Source organism: Rhipicephalus sanguineus, chromosome 10, assembly GCF_013339695.2.
Source record: "Rhipicephalus sanguineus isolate Rsan-2018 chromosome 10, BIME_Rsan_1.4, whole genome shotgun sequence".
NCBI lineage: Eukaryota > Metazoa > Arthropoda > Arachnida > Ixodida > Ixodidae > Rhipicephalus > Rhipicephalus sanguineus.
This window is the reverse complement of record NC_051185.1, coordinates 150,061,357-150,079,330: the sequence shown is the minus strand read 5'-3', so window position 1 is coordinate 150,079,330 and position 17,974 is coordinate 150,061,357. Positions and strand designations below refer to the sequence as shown.

The following is a 17,974-nucleotide window of genomic DNA, read 5'->3' as shown; positions in this document are numbered from 1 at the left end:
TGTATCAGTCTATAGGTGGACGGTCTATAGGTGTACCAGTGTATAGGTGTATCAGTCTATGGGTGCACCAGTCTATAGGTGTATCAGTCTATGGGTGCACCAGTCTATAGGTGGTATCAGTCTATGGGTGTACCAGTCTAGTACCATTCTACTGCATACTAAGCCCACAAGTGAATCGGTGCCTAGCCGAACTGGCAGGTGGGCCACTGCATTAGAGCAAGCAGGGACACAGATGAACACAGAAATCAACAAAATCTTTTATTTGATGTTCCATTGACTTCTTAATCTTTGATTTCATCAAATCGTTAATTTTGTTGCGAGCGCCTTATATAGTATCTTCTTCTTTTGCTCGACCTCTCCAATTGGAAAATTGCTTTTTCAAAAAATGGTTGAAGAAATCTGCATGATCAAAAACAAAGCAATTATGGGCACTTGTTAGGTGACAATTATATGCACTCGAAACAGAGGAGTTAATATGACAAGGAAATAAATACGACGTGCTATCAGTCTGTTTTTTTTTTAATTAGTTTGTTGATACTTGCATAAGTGTCCAGCTCCAGTAGACAAAATACGAGGCTTGAAGCCTTAGTAAGTAGTTATAACACAAGTTGGCAGTGGAATCTTGGCTGATCTTACTATTATGCACAAAAATGCAGCCAACTACTTTCATAAACTCCAGTCAGACTGGGAAATTTTACTTACCAGAAAGCACAGCGATTTTCTTTATCCAGGGAGGTTTTGCCTCTCCTTTGTCCGGTTAGAGGCTGTTCCAATTACACTCCGCCCAACCAAGCCTGCCGTTGAATAAATGGCAACGGCCCGCCTCACGAACAAAGCGGGTTTCGCTTTTTGTGCTCATGAGGCGGCTGTACAGGCCCTCAGGAATGGTGATCCCTTTGCCCAGATGCACCTATAAAACAAGTTAAAGATGATGTGCACACAACAATATGTCAATGCACATTTTCTCATTACAGCAAACCATTATATCTTTAAGACAAAGCACACTAGAGTTTTACAATACTTCTCCGTCAGTGGGCACGTAATCGGCCTCCCTCGCACTTGTGTGGGCCCACTTCAGGGCTGCCCGGGTCGCTAGTGGTGGTGCGCAGTGGCTGCACGGTAGCGGTGCCGCGGCGGCTGCATGGTGGTGGTGCGTGGCAGCTGCACCGTGGCAGCACATGACGATGGCAAAGGCGCAACTTGTTGTTCTGGCTGCGGCTGCAGCCCTCGCACAGAACGAGGTTTTTTTCTGCAATAAAAAAGTGTATGCAGAAACGTATGCAGCAAAAGAAAGTTAATCGCACCCTTAATTGTCACAGTAGCTTCCTAGGTCTCAGACTGAAGAGAGACCAGGGTTGTGCAAGGCCAAATAACGTAAAATAGAGCATGCAGTTGAGATATATGCTATGAAAGTACAATAATAGGTTGGGTGTCACATTTCAAAACCATGATGTGATACGGGGGACGCCACAGTGGAGGGCTCAAGAAATTTTGACCATCTGGTGTTCTTTAATATGAGCACCATGCTGTGACCGCATGGAGAAGCATACTTACAAGTGATTAGAAAACATGCCCGCATCACTTCTACGTATGATATATGAGCTTACATTGCATTCTGCTTTCAGCAAAATTGTACGCTATAAGAAAAGTGCAGCTTACTGATGTATACAACACTAGCAGCACTGCATGACAATAGTTTATAAGGAAATAATAATCAAACCTGTTTTGAAAATTTTGCTGCATAGGGCCTTTTCGAGCATTCTTATTCGGTCCAAGAGTTTTGAATTTCGGCCTCAGCATATTCACTTCTTCTTTGAGAAGTTCTTTCTCGGTCTTTTTTCCTCCCTCAGCATCACCAACAGGAGGTCTCGCTGCTTCTTCTTAAATGGCTGCTCACATCCTTCATTTTCTGTTTAAACAGCAGCTTGACGCTGCGTTTCCTGCAAGTGCATAGACAATTAACCCAACATTATAATTTCACAGCTTATAGCTTGTTCGCAACTAAAACAGGGCGTATTTGCGTCTTGAAGGAAATTTCAACAGCGCGGGAATGAACACGAATGCACGAAGAGAGAGGGCTGACTCGGACAAAGCGCTTGTCTGTGTCAGCTCTCCCATCCGCGCTAGCAAAAATAATTCTGAACCAGTGACTTGTACAGAAAAAATTACTATAGGCTGCGCTCATACAAAGATATAAGAATAAAATAAATAGCTCTTCGGCATATTGCAACTTTACCCCCACCTGCAATAGCAAATACGACCGCACCGACGTCCGTGCGGTAGTGGAGCAGCGATGTTCTGATATATCTCCAATGGGGGGTATATCAGAGCAATGCCTCGTAGGAGGCATTGATCAAGGCATCGCTGCACCATGTGTGATACGGCACCACGTGCAGATCAAAATTGGCTGTCGGTAATAATTAGGCCGCAATGTAGCACATCAGCTGCAATGTGAGCGTTTGCAACTGACTGCACTTACTTCTTCAAACGATCCATCCACTTCATTTGAACTGCAGCTATAGGAGGAGTCGCTGCCAGGTCTTTGCGGACTGGAAGTTCGTTTTTCGGTAGCCTTCCTTGCATCGTCCTCGGTAGCTAAAAAAACATGACGAGTGGATAATTTCAGAATGACTGCTTCCTCATCTTTGTTTTTGTATTTGGAAAACAAAGAGGCGGTCATGCACTTACCGTAAAGCCTAATCACTTGAGCGTGGTAGTGGTCGCAGTGTGTTTCATCTTTCCAGAAGACTTTGTACCATTTGCGAGGATTAAAATCGCTCGTATCGTTCGGCTTGAGGTGTTTACATGCAGCCACTGGGATGATTCGCTTTTCGTTGTCGTCGCGGAAACGAACGTACGCGAACATGCCGCCGAAGAAATGCACATGGACGCGCGCTACCACTCAGCAACACACACAGCAAAAACGTACGTACGTACCAACGCGCTGTTCATGACGATGGCGGTACCATTTGTGGGTCTCAACAAAATGCAATTTCGTTTTTAAGAAACTAAAAAAATTTGCTTCATGTTTTTACAAGTTTACACGGTAATTTTTTTTTAACTCACCGTAAATAAAAAATAAACAACAATGAACATAGTGTCGCCTGGTTAGGGTGGCTAGCCTGGTGTCGCTCGCGTTGGTCCGTTGGTCGCATCATCATCATAATGGCCAGATGTTACATCATAGTGTATCGTCGTTTCCGCGCCGCGCACCATCTTCAAGGCACGGCAAGCAGGGTGTGAATGTGAAGCCTCGGTCTATGCATCTTGGACCCGCTTAGATTGTTCATCGCGGCCTCACTTTGCGTGGACTCCATGAAGCGCGCTATTTGAAGTTCGCGTTCAGTTCGACGAAAGATGGATTCAGCTCAACCACAGCCTCGATCAAAAAGAAGGAAGCGCTATTTGGAGCCTGGATCGCATTATGTAGTACCTCGGTCAACGAGCCTATATCAAAAAGCGGTGGAGGCGCAATCTGCCAGCCAGCCACGCTCTAGCAAGAACATTCCTCAGTCTTTAGCTGGTAATGGTGGTTCTGGAGTAGCGGCGTTCGACACTCGAAGTCTCAGTGATGCACGGTGACAGCGATGGAAATCCTGATCCCGACGACACGTACGACTTCGAGGAGAGTTCGCTCTCAAGCGATTCCGACCAAACTGCAGATTCGGCTCGCTACGATGCAAGTATGAGCGACCCACGAAGTCTCAGTTATGCACCTGGTGATAGCGAAAAAAAGTTGTTCTTCTACCGGAGGATGTGGACAGAGTGTGCGTGCACGTGAAAGTTGGACGAGTTTGCTATGTTGCTGATGTACCAAACTTGTTTGAAAGAGACTGATTACTGGGTGTCAGTGACAAATGTAGTCAGTCTAATTTGAGTTTCACATGGTAGGGCAATCAAAAGTTGACTTTTCTTGACCATTTCTATCGCTGTTCTCTTCACAATTGAACTTTTACTATAGTAGGCAGTTTCTTGTGTTTTTTGCGGTCAAATGCTTTGGCCTTTATAAGTACATGCTTTTTGATGTTCATAAATCTTGGCAAGATTACATGCAAGTATTAAACAGGTCTGTACCAGCCCTTGGTGAAAAGACATCCTGTGGATAACAGACGCTGCTATAAACATCTCACCCAAATCTTGCAGCTGTGCACGGCAAGGAGAGTTTGAAAAGCGGAATGCGATGTTGCGAATTTCTCAGGTGCCCTCTTTTCATATATATAGATGCCTGTGCTCACTTTCTTCGGACTTTCGGATGCCTGCTGTATGGTGTAAAACAACAGATAGCAACAGATAGATATTGGCCTATAGCCAACATAAATCAAGAGCGGCGTTTTGATCAGATGTGCTGCTTGCCACAGGGTACTGGCACTGCTGGCACTGCTGTCCATAATCTGCTAACATTACATAGTCACACTCGTGCATGGGAACTGCAACAGGAAAAAACAGTCGTGCTTCATCAAACATGCTCTAGGTCATGATGTGTGCTGACATAACGTATTTCCTCAGTGCCATTCCTCCCTATAGCTTCCAACGCACCTTGTCGGGATGGCCGAGAGAAAAGAGAAAGCGCTTAAAGTGCACAACAAACCCTTGTAATTCCGCTCACTTTGAAATTTTTGTGGCAGTGGATTTGCGAGGCAATAAACTTCGACCCTGAGGTCATTCAATTATTACTTGGAAAAGCGGTTCATCCCCCCTTTAAAGGATTTCATCCAGTATGGATTATGGCACAGATGTAGTGCCTCATCATTAAAGGCAAAGCACTATGTGGGGGAGGCAGCTAGGGCTAGCTTGGGTCGTGAAAGCAAGAAACCGCAGCACCCAGACACCGAGGCTTTCAACTCTGCACCGTTTCAAAAAATTATTGCATTAGCATGCTCATTTCACACTAGGACACAATTGTACTCTAAATATGAAGTTTAGTGTCCTGGGATATTTACTGGCCCTATAAGCTAAAAATTTAAAAGTTATGTTGGTATTGCTGTGTGATGAGAAGTTTTGTTTGCATTGTTGTTTTAAGTTGTGTTTGTACTGCTGTGTGATGAGAAGTTTTGTTTGTATTGTTGTTTTAAGTTGTGTTTGTACTGCTCTGTGATAAGTTTTGTATACCTAGTGTCTTAAAATTCTTAAGATACCTGAATGTCAGAATAAACTGTGTTGCTATCTGGCACCTGCAACCCCATTTGTACATAGAATAAGAGATGTTCATCTAGCCTGAAACCTGCTTTGCAAAGCTCAGTGTGTTCATTATGCTTAACACCACCATGAAGCATTATACATCATTATTCTACGCATTCAAAAGCTACCAGTGGCACTCATTGAATGATGGTAATATGTCATACGATGGTCGCCAAGTGTTCAATAGAAAACACTGATACACCAGTATGCATGCAGAAATGACCAATCATATATATGTGACCAGTGTGTTTAAAAAAAAGAGTAACTGTTAAAATGACACTACTGCATTTTATGAAGATCCCATAAACCAACAAAAGACTAAAAACCTATAGACTAATATACACCATAGAAATGGCCAATCAGACTGATTGAAAAACTGTTAGCACTGGTAAGACCTTGTATCAGTCTGATACAAGACTGGTAACACTGACAAGAAACTGTATCAGACTGATACGGATGTCTATCAGAACTGATAGGGCTTTGTATCGGTCTTATACAAGACTGGTACAACTGATAGGAAACTGTATCAGACTGATACAGACCTCTATCAGAATTTTTGCTAGTCACGACTTCTTTTGCAACCTACTTGCGCCATTTATTTGTAGAAAGCATCGAGCGCTTGGAGTCAAAAACGCATGAATATTCTGACGCTCAATCAAGCACGAGTGCAGAGGAGAGCAGCTCGTCGATGAAAATTAAACGCGGCGCGCGAAATCAACAAAGCAAAGCCACAAGTGATAATGCGATATACATGTCTAACGGTGAAGACGCTCGCGATCGACTTTCAAGTTTCGCGGTGAGCTCCTTACCGCATCTCGAGAAAGATCTTAACGCCTGGTTTCACCAATCGACTATTGGTTCAGAACCTTCAGCGTTCCTGACGAGGTCGCCATACCGTTCATTATTTCGAGGCCCCCAGCTAAAGACTTTACATGCATGGGTCACCACACAAAGGTGGCTGATATCACTACTTGGGCTGACATGCATGTTCCGCCGACGTTAAACATGGATTGCGATGTAACGTCTAAGCAGCGAATGTTCGGAGCAATGCAACGCGCTGGAGAGTCTTGTACAGACTTCGCATACAGGAAGTTGGACCTCATGGAACAATGCAATTATCCTGTACTGCAACAAGAGAAGTGTGAAGTGATCATGGCTATGCTGTCACCTAAGGCAAAGAAGCATTTTTAACACGAAAGTGTTTTATGCCGGGGTCCACCACGGCTCCACTGACGTATTTCCGTCACGGATATGACGTTGTAAAATATAAAGAATAACAGTGGGCAAAAAAAAAACAAAACATGCGGCAGATCCCACGCACTGTGGGAATCGATGTAATGCGAAGCAGCCAGCAAAGAGCTGCATACATCGCCTTGTTTGTCTTTGAGCCAAAAGAAATCATTCATGCCATGACATCTAGTTTACCATATATTGCATGTTTGCAATGCATGCACAATCTGGTATATACCATGCTTATGAAACGTATATTCTGGTATATACAATGCATGACCTGTCATTTATGTTCATCACGCACTCGTGTCATGCCATACACTTTTTTGGTATATATCCAGTTAACAAAACGGCCGGAAGCGCACCATGACAGTGTCATGTAAATCATACCGCACATGACATGCATATAACGTCATTCGCATGTTAGGACCGGTCATTTATGTTCGTCATGCAGTCACATCGCGCAATACCAATTTTGGTGTGTATCAAACGAGCGAAATGGCCGCGAGTGCGCCATGAGTCTGGGATGTAAATCATGTCATACATGACCACGACCTCCTCTAAAGAGGAGGTCGTGTACATGACATGCATGTCATGGTTTTCATGTTACCACCTGTAACTTACGTTCGTCATAAAGTCGGGTCCCGCAATACCAATTTTTGGTGTATATCAAGCTATCGAAACTGCCGCGAATGGACCATGAGCATGACATGTAAATCATGACATGCATGTTATGGTTTTCATGTTACCAGCTCTTATTCGTGTTCTTCATACAGTCACATCGCGCAATACCAATTCTGGTGTATATCAATCTAGAGAAACGGCCGCGAGCGCACCGTGAGCATGGCATGTCAGTCATGCCGTAAATGATATGCATATCATGTGATTTTTGCCATTTATATTTGTCATGCAGTGACGTCGCGCAACACCAATTTTGGCGTATATTAAGCGAGCGAAACGGCCGGGAGCGCACCATGAGCGTGCCATGTAAATCATGTCGTACATGACTTGCATGTCATGATTTTCATATTACCACCTCTCATTTACGTTCGTCATACAGTCGCGTCGCGTAGTACCAATTTTGGTGTATATCAATCTAGCCAAACGGCCGCGAATGCCCCATGAGCGTGGCACGTAAATCATGACATGCATTTCATGCTTTTCATGTTAGCACCTCTCATTTACGTTCGTCGTACAGTCGCGTCGCGCAATACCAATTTCGGTGTATATCAAGCTAGCGAAACGGCCGCGAATGCCCTATGAGTGTAGCATGTAAATCATGACACGCATGCCATGGTTTTCATGTTACCAGCTATTATTCATGTTCTTCATACAGTCACATCGCGCAATAGCAATTTTGGTGTATATAAATCTAGCGAAGCGTCCGCGAGCGCACCATGAGCGTGGCTTGTAAATCATGTCGTACATGTCATGATTTTCATGTTACCACTCTCATTTACGTTCCTCATACAGTCGCGTTGCGCAATGCCAATTTTGGTTTATATCAAGCTAGCGAAACGGCCGCCAATGCACCATGAGCGTGGCATGTAAATCATGACATATACATGACATGCATGTCATGGTTTTCATGTTAGCACCTGTTATTCATGTTCTTCATACAGTCACATCGCGCAATGTCAATTTTGGTGTATATATCAATCTAGCGAAACGGCCGCGAGTGTGCCATGAGTGTAGCATGTAAATCATATCATGATTTTCATGTTACCACGTCGGGTCAGTTATGTTCGTGACCTGGGAGGACTGGGAGACCTCGCTACGCTCCACGGACCCGGCAAGGCAGAAGATCGCCGCCCGCCGGGCTGCCAACGTCATGGACTTATTAGACATGAACGTTTGAGTGTGGTGGGGTCGCGCGGGGACCCAGGGGGCCTGGGCGGTCCTGAATTCCCTTGCAATAAAGTTTTTTCGACTCGACTCGACTCATACAGGAATGTCATACAGGAATGAGTTTTCGTATATATCCATTCATTTAAACGGCCGCTAGCGCCCCGAGAACATGTCATGTAAATCATGCTGCACATGACATGCGTGTCATGATTTGGACGTTAGGACCTGTCATTATGTTCGTCATGAACTCTTGTCACGCCATGCCAATTTTAGTATATATGCAATTAACGGAACGGCTGCCAGAGCCCCGAGGCCGTGGAATGTAAATCATGGTGTTCATGACATGCGTGTCATGATTTTCATGTTATGACCTGTCATTTATGTTCGTAATACAGTCATGTTATGCCATACCAATTTTGGTATACATACGATTAACGAAACGGCCAGCAGAGCACAAAGTCGTAGGCGGCTAGATAGATAGATAGATAGATAGATAGATAGATAGATAGATAGATAGATAGATAGATAGATAGATACGCTCAAAGTCGCAGAAGTTCGCTAAGAAATGCTTCGCATTTAAAAGTTCCGTCACCAGGAATCGAGCTTACGACCCCTCGCTCCGCAGCGCGCAGCGCGAAACCATTCGGCCACGGACGGCACGTTCTTCGCACTGCTAACGGCGAGTTATTTATATACACCATTTGCTTGTGGCGGTACTCAGATAATGGTGTTACAGCGTGTTTTCGTTATCACTTGCGAGATGGCGCGAAGGGCTCGAAGCGCGCTTGAAAGGTCGTCGCCGTTGCGACGAGCGCCCGCGTCTACAGGGTGTGGTCGCTTGTGCGTGCGCTTATCTCGTGATCGCGGTAGTTTGTACATCGCGTTGAGAGCACGAAGGTCACTTGGCTCACTGCAGCGGCCGCTTTTGCAAAAGGAGCGCGGTGCTCACGCAGAAATAAGTAACAAATGTGACATTTCGCTCTCATCATCCTGTGTATGTTCGTTCCGTGCGTCATTTCTGCTTGAGCAGCGCGTTGCAAGTTTCGAGCTGCTTGCCGTTCTTCGCGTGACATTACAATTTGTTGCTGTAGCATTCATTCCTTCGCCCTTGGGGCGAAAGAATGCGCAACAAACGCTTAACTACGTCTGTGAAGACACGTTTCACTTTCGTGTTATACCGATTCCTATGACAGAGGGATCAGCCATATATGTTTTTTACAAGACATTTAGGCAGCTAGATCATATGATAAGTTCCTTTCTGTGCTTTGACCAGATGAGGAAGGCGTTCAGATTGTGGTTGCGGAAGAACACGAGTCTATCCACACCGCTGAATGCCGCGTTAACGAAAAGCGTTCGCCTCAGAAGCATGCACCATCGTCCGCGCACGGATAGCATAGAGTCGAGCGGTTCTTCAGAGGATCAAGTGGCCCAGAGAGACGCGCCTAAAAAAGAAAATACAAAGCGGAACCCGCCTCTGTCGTGGACTCGTTCAGCGACGTGCGTTTTTTAAAGAACACAAGCAAACGCCTCCAGAATTAGTAAACTGTGCTCCAGAAGTGGCCAATTTTTCACACAGTGTCGTCTGCCCCTAACTGCAGAATTTCTGAAGTGGCAGGAAGAGTTTGAGCCTTCTAGTCCAAAACAGCGAGGAAACGAACAGCTGGTGACGCCAATGCCCGCGAGCAGTCATCAGTAATTGAGCGGGTGTCGTGTGCTACAGAAGCGGGTACCTTTTGCGTTCCTGTCACCATCAACGGAAAACGATTGAAGGAATCTTGGACTCTGGAGCTGTCAAAAGTTTGATTACGGCAGCACTATAAAAAACGCCAGGCCTGCGCGGAAAGCGCAGCACAGTCACAGCGAAAGCTGGAAGAGCGGCATTTCTAGAGCGCGTTATAAACTCTCCTGTGGCTACTAATACAGGTACATTAGCAACGTACCCACTGCGCCACAAAGCGTAATTTTTGGGAAGTTGGGAAGCACCCAGCACGACATTATTCGTTGTTCTGCGGAGAAGCGAGGTACCATATGTAAGCGATTATGTGCAGTTTGTTGATGCGGCGGTTGATAACGATGAATAGTTATGGTTGCGCCCTTTGTAATGGGTTGGAAGCTTTAAACGACCCACTAGTTACGTAATGCATATTGTGTGACGCCCGGTCTTTATTTAACTGTCCCACCACGCTTTATAACATACGTTAACCGGAGAAACGTAGAGCGAGAGAGAGAGAGAATTGACTTTATTGAGACCCTGAGGAAATGGATCATGGGTGCCTTATGGGCTTCCTTGGCAACCAACAAAAGTGCACTTGCGAGGAACCCACTACGCTATAAATCATTGTAATTTTTGAGAAGTAGGGCAGTAGGCACTGTGACATTTTTCTTCATTCTACAGACAGCCGTGGTACCTGCTAAACGCATGTAAGGCATTATGCGCACTTTGTTGATGCTGTGCGTGATGACGATGAAGAATTATGGCAGAGCTCTTTGTAATGGGTTGGAAGCATTCAACAACCTACTCGTTGCGCAATTCGCATTGTGTGACGCCTGGTTACAGAATTCGCGTTGTGCGACGCTTGGTGCTTATTCTACTCTTTTACCACGCTATATTGCATATGCTAATGTGGTTCCTTCCCGACATGAAGCCTGTATAGGACCTTTTTGCAAAGCAGCTTCAAGCACCGGCATGGCTCAGAGGTTGAATACTGGGCTCCCACGCAGAGGGCCCAGGCTCGAACCTCGTTCCATCCTGGCATTTTTTTCTTATTTAGTTTTTTTTTCTTATTTCGAGCGATACTGGTTACGGACACCGGCGGCGGCGGACAACTACGGCACCAAAAACGGCCGGTGAAATGATCTCATAACAGCTTTCGCTGTAAAACTGAACCTAAGCATTGGGCCTTCGTCCCTGCGTTTGGTAGCAGCAAGCGGCCATCATCTGTAAATTTTGGGTCAAGTCAGAGCTGTGGTGACAGTTGATGACCAAACACTGCAGCATGACTGTCTGTCGTTGTTCCCCGGTTACCTCACGAAGGAATCCTTCTAGGCGACGACTTCTTGCGGGCCTCAAGAGCCGCCATCGACTGGGTCTCGGAGAACTTTGCTGTGTCTGTTCCTCGAAGGCTACGCAAGGTCTACCTGGCATCTACCTGGCACTGCCAACTTTATCGCGGAAGTTAGTTCCCGTTAAAGAAGTACCGCGACCGTCCTGCCCGCCGCCATATTTGGTCCAGCGCGGCCGAAGCTGCGGCGGCGCGGTGTTGGTTTCACGCGGAGTAACGCATGTTTCACGCATTGAGTGCGCTTTTGCAGCCCCGAATGAAGCATACCGTTGTTCTCTAACTGATTAGGAAAGAAATAGCGGCAGTTTTCACTTGCCTACACGCGCACGCGTATTAACGCGATAAAGAAATGCGAACTGCGCCGTTTCGAAACGGCCTCTCCTGGCCGTTTCGTTAATGGGTGTATACCAATTTTGTTTGGCATAACATGACTGTATGACGAATATAAACTACAGGTGGTAACATGAAAATCTTGGCATGTAAGCCATGTACGGCACGAGTTACATGTCACGCTCATGGTGCGCTCGCGGCCGCTTCACTAGCTTGATACACACGAAAATTGATATGGTGTCACAAGAGTGTATGATGAACATAAGTTGATGCTCATAACGTGCAAATCATGGCAGGCATATAAAATGTAAAACATGATTTACATGACATGGTCTCGGTGCGCTCGCGGTCGTTTATTGAAATGCATGTATACCAAAATTGATATAACGAGATATTTCTGTATGACGAACGTTAGTGACAGGTGGTAACATGAAAATCATGACTTGCATGTCATGTACAGCATCACTTATTTGCCACGCTAATGGTGCGCTCGCGGCCGGTTCAGTAGCTTGATATACATCAAAATTGGTATAGCGCGAGGTGACTGTGTGACGAACATGAATGACAGGTGGTAACGTGAAAATCATCACATGCGTGACATGTACAGCATGGTTTACATTACACTGTCTTTGTGCGCTTCTGGCCGTTTTGTTAACTAGGTGTATACCAAATTTGGTATGACATGTGTGCGTGACGAACATAAATTGCACGTCATACGTTGTATATACCAGGTTCTACATGCATGCATGACAAATATGCGATATATAGCGAACTAGGTGTCATGACATGAATTACTTCATCTGCCTCAAAGACGAACAAGGCGATAATGCAGCTCTTTGCTGGCTGCTTCGCATTAGATTGATTCCCACAATGCGTGGGATCTGCCGGGTTGACACAAGAGGCACAATTATATAGTGACGTCACGCGCTACCAATCTTGGTGCATATCAATCCAGCGAACCGGCCGGGGGTGCACCATGGGCATGGCATGCAAATCATGCCTTACATGACATGCGTGCCATTATTTTCGTGTTACCACCTGTTATTTATGTTTGTCATACAGTCACGTCACGCAATACCGATCTTCGTGCATATCAAGCCAGCGAACCGGCCGCGAGTGCACGATGGGCTGGGCATGTACTCAATCATGTCTTACGTGACATGCGTGCCATTATTTTCATGGTAAACACTGTTATTTATGTTCGTCATACAGTCTCGTCACGCAATAACAATCTGTAGCAGTCAGTTTTCATGGCGCACTGATCGTTATATGTGAGCCCAAAGGCGTCAATTTTACGCCAAACATAGGTAAGAACTGCCCGGCAATGTTATTGTGCATGAACCTTCTGCGGCAACCACGCGAAGCAAGCCGCACTAGTGCAGCGGAGACGCAAACATTCCCCGAAACAACATTTGCGCATTCTCAATGAAACGCTTGCCTCACAAAGGCGGGTATCAATCATGGGAACAAATTTTTCGCGCCGTATTCTGCGCAGCTACACAGCCCATCGCTTGGCATCCTTTTTCACGCTGGGAATAACAAAAAGAGCTTTGCCCGTTTCCCGCCGGTTGCTGCACCCAAAAGCGCAGCACCCAGGCCTTCTTCGATGCCTCGACAAGCTTGCGATGAAGTGTCAAAACGATACGGGATTTCGAAATGTTCCTGCTCGCTTTTCTGAGGCTATAAAAGCAATTAAAAGCAATCGCCCTTCAAAGCGCTGTGCGTCGGAGGCCGGGAGACGCTAGCGAGGCGAGCGAGCTGGACCATTTATGTGGCGAAGCCGCCGAAAGGGCAGGGCGGCGAAGGGAAAACGAACGCGGTACTTTTCCCGTTCCAGTGACTAGTTCCCGTGGCCTGGCATCAGGGTTGCCAATGGTGGCTACTTTTCGCCAAATTGGCGAATTTGAGATGCCCGTGGCGACCTAAAATTATGAATGGCGACATGGCGAATTTTCGGCGATTTTCGGCTTAGGTCTCCACTGAGTTATGCATCCTAAGCTGGTGTCTTCCCAACGAATGAGCGGCACTATGACGCTTCTGAAGGGGCTAGATGACGGGTTGGTCGTGTGTTCCGGCCATTTGTTCCGCCAAAGCTCCAACTGCTCTGAATAGCTTGGCGACTTATTCACTGCTGCAGTATCCCCTAACTGAGCTCGTATAGCGAAGATTGGCGGATACGAGGATGTTTGTGCAGTAAAAAATTATTTATTCAGGCATTTTCTACTGTACTCGGTGAGGGTGTGCAATGAAAACAAGTGCTATATAACATTTTACACTGTCTACCTGTTCAATTATAACGCATCGGATTGACGCGGGTAGATATAAGCATGGGCATCGGCAGGATTTTGTCTTGGGGGGATGAACACGTGCTGCATCGCGGCTGTGGGTGGGAGGGGTAGGGGGAGTGTTGGTGTAGCTTGAGTGGGGGGGGGGGGGGGCAAGTCCTGCCGTGGCTTAAGGTGGGCAAATGCCCCTTTTGCACCACCCTGCCGACGCCCATGGATATAAGTGACTATAGGAAAGGGATAGTGCTAGTGGCGTCCGCTATCATATATTAGTTCAAACTGAAGGGTATAAGACTCACTAATGAACGGTACATGTAAGAATTCTGTCTTACTACTTTCAATGAGCCTGTTAATCCTTTTTTTTTTCATATAAGGGGATGTAAAGCTGTCTACAAACACGCCTTCACGGTTTTCGCTTAAGGTTTACCACACTTTTACCTTTGAAACGAGCGGACAGGGATGGAAGGATATCATGAGTGTTTTATCCATTTATGCTTGCGCCACCGCAAACATCTTGCGGCTAGTCGGAAAACCAGGTGTACCAAGCACTCCCATGGTGAAGCGGGCGATGCGACTGGCATTTAGAAACGTCAATATATTTTAAGGGCTTTGAATGACACTGTATTCCACGGGACTATACATAAGTGGAAATTCTTATTACTAGGATATGCCGCACATATCTAGAATGGCGACATTTTTGGCGAAATTTGTAAAAAATGGCGACTTTTGGCGACTTTGTGCTCGTCGTTTGGCGACATTTACTCGAAAGTCAGTGGCAACCCTGCCTGGCATCGCACATCTGCTGACATTAATGGTCATAACAGCATCCTCGATGGGTGTGCTGGCCACAGGCCTTATTATTCGCCAAATTACTAAGTGGTACAGAAAAATGTACTATATAACTATCCTAATTTATCGAATGTAAGTCGCCAAGAGTAAACTGTCTTTATTTATATTGAATCCTATAAGACGAAGAGCGCGCGCTGGCCGAGTTACTGCGTTGCACGTGCTAGACACAGCTTATTGTTCTGGTCACGTGAAACGAAAAGCTTAAACAGCTTCGCTGTTACGATTACATTTACCGCTTCTTTCCACGGCTGGTAGATTTCATAATTGCTTCCGAAGATTCACAAGCACGGTAACCCAGGCCACCCGATCATTTCTGGTGCAAACACTACAAGCAAATTTTAACGCTACGCTGACCCGTTTATCAATCTGTCTACAGGGACATTTTCGCCATTGTAAAGGACACAAATAATTTTCTTCGAGACATATAAAATCACCCTATCAGCAAAAAATTCTATCCTTGTAACATTGGACGCCATACATTTGCAAGTTGATTTTGCAGTACAAGTTTGCACACAGTTTCAAAGCGGTGTTAGCCCTTAGAGACTTTCTTGAAGTTTTAAAACTGTACCTGAGATCCTTGTTTGTTTGCTTCCAAGGATACATTTACGCGCCGCAAAAAGCAGGGATATACATCGGATCGAATGTTGCACCCGTTTTGTCGGATATCTTTCTTAGGAAAGGAAATAGGAAGCTTGCGAACGCATTGGGGCTATTGGGGGCCGTCAGATGCTTCAGATATGTAGACGACTTCTTTATCTGTTTCAGTTATGATCAATTTAATGCTATAAATGCCGAAGAAGTGTTGGACCTATTTCGCGAGACGCACAAAGGTTTGCAATTCACGATTGAACTTCCGGATAATGGCAATTCTACAGTTCTTAGATTTGTACTGTACTATTTGCGAGACACTGCATGCACGTGCTGGGAATACAAAACTAGGTCAGAGAAGGGACTTTTGCCCTACGAATCCGGACACTCAAAGGTGGTCAAGAGAGGGATAGTAACTTCGTGTGTAGGGCAGGCAATCAAAAAATCTTGTGAGCACGCGAAAGATAGCGCACTTGCTATGCTGCAGGTCACGAAACTTCTGAAATGCGGATGCCCAAAGACGCTAATCGACTCGGTCTGCGAAAAGGTGCTTTCAGATATTTGTGGCAAAGCAAAACCGGACAAAGAAGACAGCAAATAATACAAAAAGAAAAGATGGCTGTCATTCCGTATACATACATGGGGTATCACATGGGCTCAAAAAAACAGGAGAAGTAACGGGTTGAAAGTAATTTTTTCAGCTCCGTACAAACTGCGCGGACTGTGCAAGAAAGCAAATGATGGGAAGGTGTCGCGGAAAACGTGCGAGTTAAAGCAGCATAAGCATAAATATGTCGAGTGCTCAACTGGAGTAGTTTATGAAATCCCTCTTACATGGTGGCAAGACATACGTCGACCAAACCGGCCTTAACAAAAGGCTGCGGCAGCATGAAAATTTGGTAGGTAAGCTGACGATTTCTGGCAATTTAGCAGCACACTGTTCTAACTGTAAGTGCACACCATGTTTTCAGAAGGCAAAGAAGCTAGCACATGTGGGAAATAACAGAAAAAAGAGAGAAGTGATTGAAGCGTTCTTCATGAATGAGATAACGGGCCGCGATTGTGTAAGTGCACCATCGGTTGCGCTAGATTCAGACACCGTTAAGTTTTATTGCGATAGCAGTTATATGGACAGTCTCGGCTGGAAAATGTCCGTCGCCGTCATTCACCGTATATGTATATTGGAGGAAATAAAACAGGCACTCGCCTTGTTCAAGGAACAACAAACATATATTGACGTTTCGGGGCCGCTTCGGGTCCCTTGTTCACCTATACATACACTTTGTATACATACAAGTATGTAATATAGAAAAGCCACAAAGAAAACTAATTCAGAAATACTTTCCGACGCGCGGAATCGAACGGGCGACCTCTCGCTTTGCAGCCCGCCGCGTTAGACGTTAGGCCACGACAGCACCGTCTTTCAGCCTGCTAACGGCGAGCTATTTATATACACCATGTATTTCAGCATGCTGTCTCAGTTGCCACATAGATGGCGCGATGTGCGCGCGTGTGGCGCGCTTTAAAGATCGTCGTCCCGTTCCTGCGAACGCCGTTGCTCTTCGCCCTACAGGGCATGGTTGCCTACGTGCGCTTATCTCGAGGAAAGAAGGGGGTGGTGAAGGGGGGGGGGGCTGTATGTCTTGTGCTTTCCCCGCGAGGTCCGCGCTGAAGTCACAGAGCGTACGAAGGTCACTTCTTTCGCTGCAGCGGCCGCGTTTGAGAAAGGAGCGCGCTGGGGTTGGGGTTTTTGAGGATGCTCTCGAACTTTGCAAGCAGGGTTTCTTGCCTAAAGTCAATATTTAGCAAATTAGTTAATTACAAAACAAAAAATTGTCTGTAGCGCGCAAGGTGGCTCTCAGCAATTTGCAACTGATTTTACTCGCCTGCCTCTAATATTGTATTTTTTAACCCTTGGCTAAAGATAGCTGGGACACCCGGTATATATATATATATATATATATATATATATATATATATATATATATATATATATATATATATATATATATATATATATATATATATATATATATTATTGTAAAGAAGACAGCGGCGCTCGGGCACGGGCGCGAGATCGGCTGGGGCGAAGAAGAGAACGACGAAGCGAGCAGAATAGAACAGCCGGCCTAGTGAACAGGCGTTGTGTCTATTTCCCTGTCTCGTTCTTCTTAATCATTGCCTCGTATTCCAAAAACCAACAGAACAGAAACGAGGTCTTGTTCTATTATGCCATGCAAGTTTATTCAGGCGACTCGCCTGCGTTGAGCACTCCTCATTCGAATATATATATATATATATATATATATATATATATATATATATATATATATATATATATATATATATATATATATATATATATATATGCCAGCCCCCCCCCCCCCACTCGCGAACGAGTTGGTACGCCACTGGCAGCACATCGTTTCACTTCGCAATGTCATACCAACTAGCCCCAGTGGAAGCACTACTAAACGTTATTCAGAAAATTCCTTCCTCTGACATGTCTTCCCCCTCTCTCCCTGTCAGTTTCCGGAATTTATTGTTTTCATTTGCTTATTCCGGACATTTCACATTGAACTTCCTGCCTGCGTGTTATATTTT

General features: G+C 45.4%; 1 protein-coding gene across 2 annotated transcripts in view; it reads right to left on the bottom strand.

Annotated features, from left to right (window-relative positions):
* LOC119406822 (uncharacterized) overlaps window positions 1–2,925 on the bottom strand; it is an 8,743-nt gene extending 5,818 nt beyond the window's left edge. The window contains exons 1-2 of one of the 2 annotated variants that reach the window (XM_049419943.1): window positions 2,689–2,925; window positions 2,480–2,595 (exon numbers count right to left, since the gene is read on the bottom strand). In XM_049419943.1, coding sequence (XP_049275900.1) covers window positions 2,480–2,595; window positions 2,689–2,866 — 294 coding nt within the window. In that variant the 5' untranslated portion in view covers window positions 2,867–2,925. Of the gene's footprint in view, window positions 1–2,479 lie in introns of both variants that reach the window. The other variant, XM_049419942.1, reaches the window with a different exon arrangement.
* Between the last annotated feature and the right edge of the window lie 15,049 nt (window positions 2,926–17,974).